Source organism: Pieris rapae, chromosome 22 (assembly GCF_905147795.1).
Source record: "Pieris rapae chromosome 22, ilPieRapa1.1, whole genome shotgun sequence".
NCBI classification, from domain to species: domain Eukaryota; kingdom Metazoa; phylum Arthropoda; class Insecta; order Lepidoptera; family Pieridae; genus Pieris; species Pieris rapae.
Genome location: NC_059530.1, coordinates 6,997,432 through 7,009,452, shown reverse-complemented (window position 1 = coordinate 7,009,452; position 12,021 = coordinate 6,997,432). Strand labels below are relative to the sequence as shown.

At 29.9% G+C, this 12,021-nt stretch overlaps 4 protein-coding genes across 5 annotated transcripts; 2 read left to right on the top strand and 2 right to left on the bottom strand.

Moving 5' to 3' along the window:
* The first annotated feature begins 26 nt into the window (after positions 1 to 26).
* Positions 27 to 2,060, top strand: LOC110992900 (transmembrane reductase CYB561D2). Its single transcript, XM_022258890.2, has 2 exons — positions 27 to 830; positions 910 to 2,060. Exons 1-2 carry the CDS (start codon positions 648 to 650, stop codon positions 1,429 to 1,431), a joined length of 705 nt encoding a protein of 234 aa, XP_022114582.1. The 5' UTR covers positions 27 to 647; the 3' UTR covers positions 1,432 to 2,060.
* A 1,603-nt stretch (positions 2,061 to 3,663) lies between these two features.
* On the top strand, positions 3,664 to 5,199 carry LOC110992864 (S-phase kinase-associated protein 1). The gene is made up of 2 exons (XM_022258841.2): positions 3,664 to 3,844; positions 3,931 to 5,199. The coding sequence occupies exon 2, from the start codon at positions 3,931 to 3,933 to the stop codon at positions 4,417 to 4,419; it is 489 nt and encodes a 162-aa protein (XP_022114533.1). The 5' UTR covers positions 3,664 to 3,844; the 3' UTR covers positions 4,420 to 5,199.
* Positions 5,200 to 5,254: 55 nt separating this feature from the next.
* On the bottom strand, positions 5,255 to 6,562 carry LOC110992863. Its single transcript, XM_022258840.2, has 2 exons — positions 6,201 to 6,562; positions 5,255 to 5,946 (listed from the first exon to the last, which is right to left on the bottom strand). The coding sequence occupies exons 1-2, from the start codon at positions 6,497 to 6,499 to the stop codon at positions 5,715 to 5,717; spliced, it is 531 nt and encodes a 176-aa protein (XP_022114532.2). The 5' UTR covers positions 6,500 to 6,562; the 3' UTR covers positions 5,255 to 5,714.
* Positions 6,563 to 7,228: 666 nt separating this feature from the next.
* LOC110992882 (mitochondrial ornithine transporter 1) lies at positions 7,229 to 11,822 on the bottom strand. Of its 2 annotated transcripts, none has more exons than XM_022258865.2 (7): positions 11,597 to 11,822; positions 11,364 to 11,515; positions 11,036 to 11,280; positions 10,417 to 10,563; positions 9,926 to 10,058; positions 8,679 to 8,876; positions 7,229 to 7,403 (listed from the first exon to the last, which is right to left on the bottom strand). In XM_022258865.2, the coding sequence occupies exons 2-7, from the start codon at positions 11,431 to 11,433 to the stop codon at positions 7,282 to 7,284; spliced, it is 915 nt and encodes a 304-aa protein (XP_022114557.2). In that variant the 5' UTR covers positions 11,434 to 11,515; positions 11,597 to 11,822; the 3' UTR covers positions 7,229 to 7,281. The 2 variants fall into 2 exon arrangements, with proteins under 2 accessions (XP_022114557.2, XP_022114556.2); XM_022258864.2 differs by having other exon boundaries at positions 11,364 to 11,461; positions 11,597 to 11,821.
* Between the last annotated feature and the right edge of the window lie 199 nt (positions 11,823 to 12,021).

Sequence of the window (12,021 nt, the reverse complement as noted above, 5' to 3'; positions counted from 1 at the left end):
ACTACTAGCTGTCATTTTCATACAAATTACAAATTTAGTTTTCGACTTTCTACATACACAACAGTTAAGCCGTCTTGACTAGACCCCCAGATCAGAATACAGACTAGAAATTAAAAGGTAGATTGTCATTTAAGATTTATCAGGCGAAGTGCTGACACTGCTGATGAGTGGTTCGCCGTTCGACTTCAATGATCAATCGTTTATCGTCAAATGTCAATCGTCACGAAATTGAATTGAATTTATATTACAATAATATTAAAATTTTATGCTGAAATCAAATTTTTGACTAAATTACATTTACGAGTTTTAAATAAAACTAAAACTAGACGAAGTAAATTCATAATTCCAAAATACCATAGTTTTCACAATTTATATATTCAAGAGTATTAGATAAGGGTCAAACGACCATCTCGTGCAGTCTTCTGCTTTCACAACACATGCGCAATGGAAAAATTAATAGAGTGCTTGGAAGTGGAACATTCCTGCATATTTTAAACATTATTAATAATTCCTTTTACGCGCTACGATAGTTCCATTAGTGACTGTTTCTTTGAAAAAGAAGAAAGTGCTCATTGAGAAAGGTTTGGTTGTACACCAAAAGTTAGCAATTTGCAACCGCCGCTCTACACTGACCGTCTAAAGTAAACATGCCTGCGACCGACGGCTCATCAGAATCTACAAATCTTGTACCACCTAGTAATTTAAAACCAAGCTACATGAATCTCATTAATAATAGTGCAGCTGTAATTTTTAATGGGATTATAATTTATTGCTGCTTTCGCGATGGAGTAACATTGTTCTCCTTTCATCCAATTCTCATGTCAATAGGGGTAAATAATTAATTTAAATGTTACACATCTTTTGCTATAGAAAGAGCAAAAATATATTTATTTTCTATTTCCCTTACAGTGGCTGATATTTATGTGTAGTGCTGTCAATGCTGTCACTCCTGGTGATTTTGCAACAGAGTGGATGCCTATACGCCTTCGCAGTGCAAGGCACTGGGTACTTCAACTGGTTGCTGCTACAGTTATACTAACAGGTTTTATTATAATAATTATAAATAAAATCATTAATGATAAGCCACATTTTGTCTCCTTGCATGCCAAATTTGGTTTAGCAGCCATTATATTTACTTTTTTAACTAGTCTTGGTGGACTCACCACCCTATATAGTCTTAAGCTGAAAGATTACATGGCACCAATTTACATAAAAGTAATACATGCTTCTGTCGGGTTAATTACACTTTGTTTAGGTGTGATAACAATAGTTTTAGGCAATTTTTCAAACTGGTGGTCATTTGGAGAGGTCTTAAGGTTCATCTCAATAATACTGGTATTAATAGTTCTAACTCTGACAATTTTACGACCAACCCTAAAAGTATATTTTCGTCTAAAAGAAAGATTTGGATATGTTAGTTCAAACTATTAGATAAAAAATTGTATGTTTTAACAAATAAATAAATTATTTTTTAATTTCAATATATTCATTATCATTCCATTATTTTAATTATACTTAATGTTTGTTTGCTGTTGACAAGACAAACTAGTTGTGCATCCATTATTGTAGATGTAACTTACCCATAGGATTGCAACAATCTTTTATTTGCTATAAAGAACATATGTTGATAGAAAAGGTTTGTTACATTTCTATTTATATGGCATGGTGGAGAAAATTTGTACAATAAACTTTAAGTTTTAGTAACTAATACAGTCCGTTAATGACTTCAAAAAATAAAATTCCTTAGATGTTGAGTGACATAGGCATGTGTGTAAGTCAATAAAAGACTGCTTACTATGTCTTACCCTTATTAGCATTTAGCAACAGAATTTCAACCTACACAGTATTTCAGAAAACTAGATCTTTATAATTAATTACTGTTTAATTTGAATTATTACCAAATGCTATGCCAAATTGCTATGCTTAAGCCAAAACGATTCCTATGTAAAAAAAATATACTGTAAAAAGTAATGGCACATTATTTTGTACTCTATTTTTAATCATTATACAACTCTTTACTGAATAATTATTTTAAAAGGAACAAAATATATACTTTATAATCTTGGATCTGAAAGATTTTTAAATGTTTTGTATAAAAAAACTTCTATGACTGAAAAAAGTATTTCTAATTTTTTATTAATGTTTACTGCCAAATCTTTATATAAAACTTGTTATTATGTAAGCACTAATATAAAATAATTAAAAAAGCTAAATTATAACATTAGAATGAAAAAAATTTTTAACGTACATACTGAGCGCAAATTTTTAATTAGATATGAATAAGCATTTAAAATTTATTATAATATAGTTGTAATAAAATTTTACATATATCAAAATTATATTGATTTAAACAATACTAATATATTGAAAAAGTTAAGTGTAATTTTAAGTAGACTTTATTGGAGGAAAATATGCATTTTGTATTGATAAATTAATGTTTGCTCTCTATATTTACAAAGTTATCATCTAAAATTAGTGTGTTGTTGCTTGATATGTCAAATATCATTTTAAGGCTTAGTTCGGGTATATTTGTTATCATTATTGGTTTCCTTCTGGATTTCCGTTTAAGTAAATTATTTCATGGATTTGTTAATGTTTCAATGAGGCTTATTCTATATTTTTGATAAAATGTGGTGCTGTAATGGATTGGTTATACTAGTAAAATATTGCGTATATTTTTCAATGTGCCAAAAAATTTTACAAGTAATTTTAGAATTTATTTATATATTCAAATTATTTTATGAATGTTTTGTGGGTTTAGTATTAAGCATAAATATAATAAAGTGCATCTAATTAAGGGTATATCAAACTTGTTATCAATATTCCTACTATATTATTGCAATTGTTTAGCACATTTTACCAATAATAACGATATAAGTGTGTACACATCTATGTTGTTTTATTTAATAAGAACCCATTGAAACTTAGCCTATTGAATCTTATGCCTTTGTAAGTATTGACCTTTGCCTTTGAAGTGGAAGCTTCAGCTTACGAATCGTATCTATTAGGTCGTACATTCGATCATCACATCACTTATTAATTCAAATCAAATCACAACGATTTTATTTGTAAGACTTAAGATTAATACGCGCTAAGGGGCACGCGCGCGAACAAATTTCATATTCAATTTCGGTTACAGCCCCAATTCGACTGAGGGTTGAGAGATGAAAAGATAAGTATGGAATGGCCGGCGTGGAGTCCTACTACTAGATAGATATTGTGCTGTTCCGTTACGAAGAGATATACTTCTGTTCGAACAACAACGTAACACAAAACGGCAATGTCTCTAAATAAAATCAATATAAAACCTCGTAATAATAAACAACGGGAATTACCGATAGCATTTTCACTACATACAATATGACGTTATTTGTAAAGAACAAAAGCAAAACGCGATTACCTATGAAACTTATAAAAATATTATTAATCGCCAAATGTAAAGAAGACCTTCAGTTATTAAGTATTATAATAATTGAAAAAAATATTGCTTTATTTCTTTTTCTAACTTTACCCCAATTCTTAACCGGTTTGGAACCGTTAAAATATTGATGTATGTTACACATAAATGTTAAGGCTAAGATAAAAGACATTGACGGGATATTCGTTGACTAGAGAGTCAACATAAGCTGTGAACTAAAAATATTGTCTATGGAGATTGGAGTATGACATTTAATTTTGGTATTTGAGTGTGTTTAATTCTTTGTATTTCGTGCTCCAGTTAAATTCGATTAAACAATTTTATTTCGGTTTTTCCACGACATAATTATATAAATTAACTGCGACAGTATAATTAGTAACAACATTTTATTGATTCATAAACAATTGAACAATTTTATAAATTGAGGTAAGCAAGCTGCGATGATTTTACCTTATAAGATGGCGCCGAAAATCGACATTGTATCTAACAAATATAGTAATTAATTTTTTCAGATGCCGAACATAAAACTACAGTCCTCTGATACTGAAATATTTGATGTTGATGTTGAAATAGCCAAATGCTCAGTAACGATAAAAACTATGTTAGAAGATTTGGGCATGGACGACGACGAAGAAGAAATAGTCCCTCTTCCGAACGTCAACTCCGCTATTCTAAAAAAGGTTATTCAATGGGCTACTTATCATAAAGATGATCCTCCTCTACCTGAAGATGATGAGAACAAAGAAAAGAGAACTGACGATATATCGTCATGGGATGCAGATTTCTTGAAAGTTGATCAGGGCACATTGTTTGAGTTAATTTTAGCTGCCAACTATTTAGACATAAAGGGTTTATTAGATGTAACATGCAAGACGGTAGCCAACATGATTAAAGGCAAAACTCCTGAGGAGATCCGTAAAACATTTAACATTAAGAATGACTTTACTGCTGCTGAGGAAGAACAAGTCCGTAAAGAAAACGAGTGGTGTGAAGAGAAGTAAATTTTTGATTATGATGTATGTGTATTAAAAGTTGTAAAATTTCTCAAGACACTTGTAATTTACATGTGCAAATTACTACCTGTAGTTAAATCATTGATAGGTTGGTCAAGCTTTCACATTACTTAAATGCTAAATTACAGATTGTCAGGTGTTAGTAAGGTTATGCTGACTAAACATACAGATCAACTTTTATTAAAAGCCTAATACATTTCTTAGCCATACTTTAAATGAATATTAATAAGTGTATTCATCAAAAAACACTAGTGTAACTATTAAACTTATATGTACCTATCAGATAGTTTTCACTATTCAAGTAAATACTAATCATCATTCTAATTGAATTAATTATTGAAATATAAATTCAGTGTATAGTTGTGGTCACAACATCCCTCGTAATATTTAGCCAATTACCAAGACAGTATTTGATGTATACGAGGTATGGTAATGTTAACTACATGCTAGATACTCTGATAAATTCAGTTTATTATAAGAGAATTGATTTCATTACTAATACCACACTTATTTAATATGAACAAATCACTCCCTTTTGCTCATTGTGGTTTCTGATAATATTTTAATAATCTATATGTTCAACTTAAATATACTTGTCTTTATAGTTTAAATGGTAGGAGTACTATTTAACTAAGCTGTGTCAACTGGATTGTTAAAAAAATTGAATTGTGACAAATTTGTGATTGGTTTCCAACACAAACTTTAAATTTATTTCGTAGCTTTGTTCAATGCTTATTGTAAATGAACTTTAATAAAAATTGAAAACAATTTTGTTTTTAATTCTGTATAGAATTTTCAGCTTTTATGTACACATAGAAAACATTTGTACCAAATAGTCATATGTAAAAGCACTATTACATTTTTTTATGTAACATGGGCAAGAGGCTCACCTGATGTTAGTTTAACTGCTGCCCCTGGACAGTCACATTGTAAGTGCATTGCCTGCCTATAAATGTATTTGTTTAATTAATTTTATTTTATTTATTCATCTGTATTCCATTTATCATTGCATAATATTTTTTTCAATATACATAATATATATAATCTAATATATAACAGATCATAACTTTATCAATGACATGTACTTTACAAATATATTTCCAAAACAATCCAACTACAATGGATTTCAGTAATGTTGGATAACCACTTATCCTGGTGTTTATAACATCGATAACAAAAATGAAGGCTGTATCTTGTATATAAAATATCATTAAAAATTGTAATGAAAATTCTTTATTTACCTATACTACAATAAATCTTAGTAAAACATCAAAATGTCTGCTTCAAACAATAAGCCTATTTATGTCATCTTGATAATACCTTTCAGTTATAAAGTAGTTATCGATACATGAAAGTATAGGACTGTTAAATTTTCGTAGATATGTACCGCACGAAGCTGCACCAAATATTAGACCAATGAAAAATGAAGCAATTATCAGAAAAACTAAAAAGCATACGCATCTGTTTTGGTGATTGAGTGCTTCTCTGCATATATCCACAAAATCATAGATAGTTCTGAAATAATAGTTAAAAGCAAGGAAAAATATAATTTTCTTTGTCACACAAGTTTAACGATCATAATCCTAGCTAAGTGTTTTAACAACAGAATTTCAGCTTGTTTTTGTTCCCCAGTATTTTTGTGCCAGTTATATTATCAAATAACCTACAATCCTAGGATCTCAGGTTATACGCTGCCTGCATAGTGCGTGGTATATTAAACAATTAACATGGTCTAAAAGCTGAAGTCAAATGTTGTTATTAAAATATACCTGCAACATTGTGTATTATCACACAACAACTTGTCAGTTTCATCTAGTATTTTTTGGAGTTGTTGCTGAGCTAATGCTATAACAGGACATTTTTTATGCAAAATATTGGCTATTTCTCCTTCAGAATCATCGCAACTGCTGCAGCGCGCGTCCGGAAATCTTAAAATATCACTTCTAGGCGATTCTAAGTCAGTTTCTCTTCGATTTTCTGAATAATGTATATTATTTGTGTGATGGTTTTTATACGACTTCCTTGAATATCTGTAGACGTCTTGCACTTGGAAATCATCACTGGACATGGTAGCAGTATTTATGAGAAATACCAGCTGTCCCAGTGACAGATTTCACATTACAAACAGTTTCATAACTTTAAAAAGGTTCCCTTTCAAGAACTAAATTATCAACTTTTTTACGACATAAGGACGGATCATTTCATAGTTACACCAGTCTTAGACATTGAAAGGAATGTGGAAGAAGGTATTATTAAACTTAAAAATTCAAAGCTAAGAAAAATTATTAATGAAGCAGACATAAAAAATCGCCCTTGGTTTAAAAAAGTGAGTTTAAGAAAATGTTAATTTTAGCTTGTTTGTAATAGCTTAATTAAGGCTTACTGTGACTACAAAACTCTATTAAGAGAAAGACACAGTTCTTAAGTTTATTTTGTTCTATACAGCACTCTTTCAAGTTTTCACTCTTCCAACTAACTTGTGTCTACTACGTGGAGTAATCTAACTGGGGATGACTAAACCTAGTCCAATTTAACCCCAAGAAGACATAAGTTTACGCGTTTTCCGCTAAAAAATCATCCATTGTCGCTATTCCTCTTTTCGAAAACACTCTTCTTAAAGCCACAGCCAGCATGGGAATACTTGGCGAACGACATTTAGTTTCGCGGTCGGCGGGAGAATAATCATAATTGTATTTGGTAAAGTTTAAAAAAAGGTAGGAAAGAGACTTTCGTAGTTCAAAGCAATTTTGTTTTCCTCTTTTGCAAAAATTAACGAACTTCATAAATAAAACAAAAATTAACCAATCCATAACATACATATATTATATACAGATTATAACAATAATAAAATCAGTCCCCGAATGATTGATGCATGAATTTCTTCGAGTATTCATATATCACAAAGAGTACTGCGGTGGCTGGTATTGTCCTCACCAGTGTCGGTTTTAATCCGTTGAATAGGGCCAGAGCACCTGAAATTATACATTATTTTAGTTGTCTAAATGCCACCACTATACTTGGGCACCAGTTATGCGAATGCGTTGCCGGTCCTTATTGTTAATTCTTTTTAACGACATCGCATTTTTTTTATAAAACAAATCATTTAATTAACTAATGACCGAACGAAAGAACTGATAGGTTCTTCAAACATCCAAGAATTTTTTTTACAATACGTTTGTAAGTACTTGCAACCCTTACATCTTTTTTTACTGTAATAGAATAAAATAATTAATTTAAAAAAGTAAAATAATACAAAATATGTATTCAGTTAATATTTTCTAAAAAAATCTTATTGGATAATCAACACTTCCGTGATTAAATTACAATTTAAAAACATGGCGTATAATTTAGACCTAATCCTTTAAACTGTATATAAATATATATCTAGATTAGAAATATTGTCAGGATTACGTAAGTACTATGTGTTGTTATTATTAACTTTTTTTACACATATTACCCACACATTGCCCATCTGAAAACGATAGACGAAAAACGACGCCTGTCTGAAATCTGAAATATATTTTCGAGAAATCCTACAAAAAAATTAATGCGTTTATGTATTATTTGTTTTTGTGAGCTTTAAATTTTGCTAATAAGAGGTGGATAAAAAATACAAAACCTTCAAAAACCTACAGAAAAAGATGTGTTACACTTGCGTGCAATAAATACTGAGGTTTGATACCTCATAATAGGAGAAGAGCATAAAATTAGGAGAACATTAATACAAAAGAGATTAATATGGGAAGTAGGAAAATAGAGCGATGCCAGAACGAAAAATATCCGGTAGCCACAAATAACAGTGACGTTTCATCCGTAAAAAAATTACCCTCATGCGCCTAAAGAAGTTTCACTTCAAAAAAGGCGGACGTAGACCAGGATGAATGAATTTGGCAAGACTATCTCTTGCCAACTTCATTGCGATCGGTTGATTAAAAGTCAAAATCGTATATGCATTTAGGTAACACAATGTACACTTATGAACGTTAAAAAGAGAGAGAAGAACTGGCAAAAAACTGTCCGCCATTCTTTTTTGGATGTTTAAGGGTGGACTACAACGAAGTTGTGCAGTCCTGAAAATTAGATATGTTTTTGTATTATAGACATGACTATTAATACAAATAACCTTCTCCTATCAACATGTACTGGAAACATCGTGGCATAACCTCTAACCTGTATCATAATTAATATTTTAGCATTGGGTCGCTAAATGATACATTTTGTTTTAATATTCTATTTTGACATTTTACCTTCATTTCTTACAATATCCATTCCAACTGTAAGGAATTTTTGTTTCTTGTTCGATATCTGTATCCGAGATTTGATGACGTCAGATGGAAATATTACGGTCCATAGCACACAGCCACCCACTGCACCAGCTACCATTGTCTTTAGGAAACCGATGTCATCCTTCGACTGGCCCGGCTTAGCTAGAAACTCTCTCGTACCTATAATAAAAGTATAAATGAGATTAAAGTTCAAGTTTTTATTAAAAAAAAATATATAATTTTTATAAATAAATAAATTGATGCGTAATATGATTTTCTCTAGACGAGAAGTAGTATTTATTTTTACTGTTAAAAATCAGCGAATTTTAAGCAATTTCTCTATTCACGGTTTCAAGAACATTCACGTCAAATCGAATCGTTTATACGATTGAAATAGTGTTTGTCGGTCATCTGCACAGAAATGTTTGGCGTGCGCATGCCATGCTCATGCAGATTTGAAAAAATAAGAGTACAATTTAATGTGTCCTTTAAATTTTAAACAAAAAACGGCGGACGAAAAAATGCATTTTTTATTAACTATATTTCAGGAAAAGTTTGCAACAGTAATCGCTTATTTCTTCTGGCATTGAACAAGCCATGAAATAATTGACATTATTAAATGATAATTATTAAATTCTAGGTCAAATAAACAAGTAGTATTGTTAAGACTGTTTATCATAATCGCGGTGCGTATCTTTATAACAATTATCTTATTTACAGAACTTCATGATCACATTATTTATCAAATTACAAATTGTAACCTCAGAGGCACGTGCATAAAGGCTAAATCATTCGTAATATTTTTAACTATACTTATCTGTTAAACTATATTCACGCGTAAAAACGTTTAAACTTTTACTATTTTATGTGATCATTACTTATCTAACAACCTCTTTAGGCCTTGGCCTCAGATTTTTGAATTCGTGTCATGATCATTTTTTTTAAATATATAAAAACGGACATTTAAAGTCTGTGCAAAAAAGATAATTGGTTTGAATTTAAGAATTTACAAAGCAAACTTAAACAACGAAATAATAGACTCGGTATTTTTCTACTTAACAGTTAAAGGTCATTGTAACCTTTTGTTAATGCCCGCGCATTGTCTCTCCTGCATAAATAAATAATTAAAAGGTTTTTACTACTACTACTAAAGATTAGTTCTAGTTGTAAAAAATTAATCATTTTTTTAATTTAGCTCTAGACATCTGTTTTAGTATTATAAAATATACCTTCATATCCTCCAAAGAAGAAGAAATATCCTGGCATTTCTCTCATTATTGTCGGCACTAAACCTCTAAAAAGTCCTTGAATGCCATAATCCCTAAATATCTGCTGTGTTAATTGTAATGGTGTTATCTTCATCTGAAATATTCTTTTAATATAAATAAAAAAGCTTGCTTGTTATTTTTTTGGTTAAAACTCATAAATAATTATTTAAGTATAGAATGTATACTGGTTTCTTCTACAGTATAAAAATCAAGAAACAATTTCAAATGATGTTTGTTTGCGAATTCATCTCTAAAACGATATTTTTAACCATATAAATAGTAGTGCATTGATGTAAAGCAAAGATTTATAGCTAAACATTAATAATATCAAGTAGATACAGACAAATTTGAACCCTTATCAACAGGCAAAATTGTAAGTAATAAGACCCACAAGAAATCTCCAATTAAATATAATGTACTCAAAATACCCAAAGAAGTAAGAAGCATCATACAACTGTTTGTGAACCCTGCACATTAACTTCTCTCATTGCTTGCAGCTGGCACTTGATCAGTTCTGTAGGACAGAGGGTAAATGATGAGAAGAATGCAGCCAAGAACCCAGCCGAGGCATTGCCCATTGTGGATAGTTGCTCTACTTTCTAAAAAAAAATTGTATGAATAGTATCGTGATAATAGAATAAGAATTTTTACTGGTTATGCTGGGTGGTGCTACCAAGTGCTATATGATTTTTTTTAAATAAAAATAGGCATTGGGAGTAATAAATTAAAAAAGAGATATAATTTTTATTTCTTTTCAATTCTATTTGTAATATTGAGAATTCAAGTAAGAAATATTTATATAATATTAAGAATAAAGTTCTTTATGCTAGAATACCTATTTATTATTTACAGCATTTAATAATATAATTTCTCATAGTTGAGTTAGAAATAAAACATAGGCTTTTAGATATCTTTATCAAAATAACAATTTGCATCTAAAGTAGATAAATTTTTCATGAGACTACAATGATATACATAAAAAATTTGATCTGTAGAAAAATATACTAAATTTTAATTTGACACAATTGAACTAGATTGCATCATACTTTTTTAAAATATTGTCATAGTTACCTCTGTGCCAGTGACTTTACAAACAAATTTTTGGCAGTATCCATAGGCAGCAAACAAAACTGAATTTTCTGCTACATTAGCCATTATAGCAGGAGTTGTTCCTGCATATAGACCTCTTATAACACCATCATTTTTAAATGTTTGTTTCAAGCAGTCTACCATACCATTATATAGGTGTGGGAATGTTTGCATTTTAACTTTTACTGTATCCAATGGCTGACCAACATAAACCACAGCTACCCCGCCTGGAATAATCAGTTTTAAAGACATTTCAAGATGAAAATAAATTAAAAAGTAATTTTAAATATAATAAAAAGATAGTATTTACCGAGTGAACCAGCGGTAAAATCAATCAAACCGCTTTTTACAGAGTTTCCTGAGACTGATGAGTGTGCCATATTTCTTTCTATTACTTAATTCGGTGTTCTGAAAAGTTTGTAACTAATCATAATCTTGAGAATTAAAAACTTGAAACAGGGACTAAAAAAAATTACGCGAACAGATAAAACAATTTCCTTAAGATAAAAAGTGATTATATTTTTTTAATTATTATTGCTTTACCTTTTGAATACAATTCCTGATTGAATAAATATTTTAAATCTTTTAATATAGTCAAGAATATAAAACAGCCTGATCCTATAAGATTGAGCTTACTAATGAGTAATAATCTCACTTAACACTTTGGTTATTAACTTCACAACCTTTCCTTGATTAATTATTGAGAGTTTAAAACAATATCAGTAAAATGTAAATCTCATTGATGGGGAAAAAGGAACTGATTTCTGAATCTGATAACGCTTATCAGTTTCACAGACTACGACTCAGATTACTTTTCTTCACAGATGACAGAGCTAATAACAGAAATGTCAAAACTAATATAGATTACTAATTATAATTATAATCCCTCAAGAGCTTAATTACATTTTCAATTTTTTTATTATGTTAATCTGCTAATTTATATTGTTAGTATATATCTTTTTCACTAT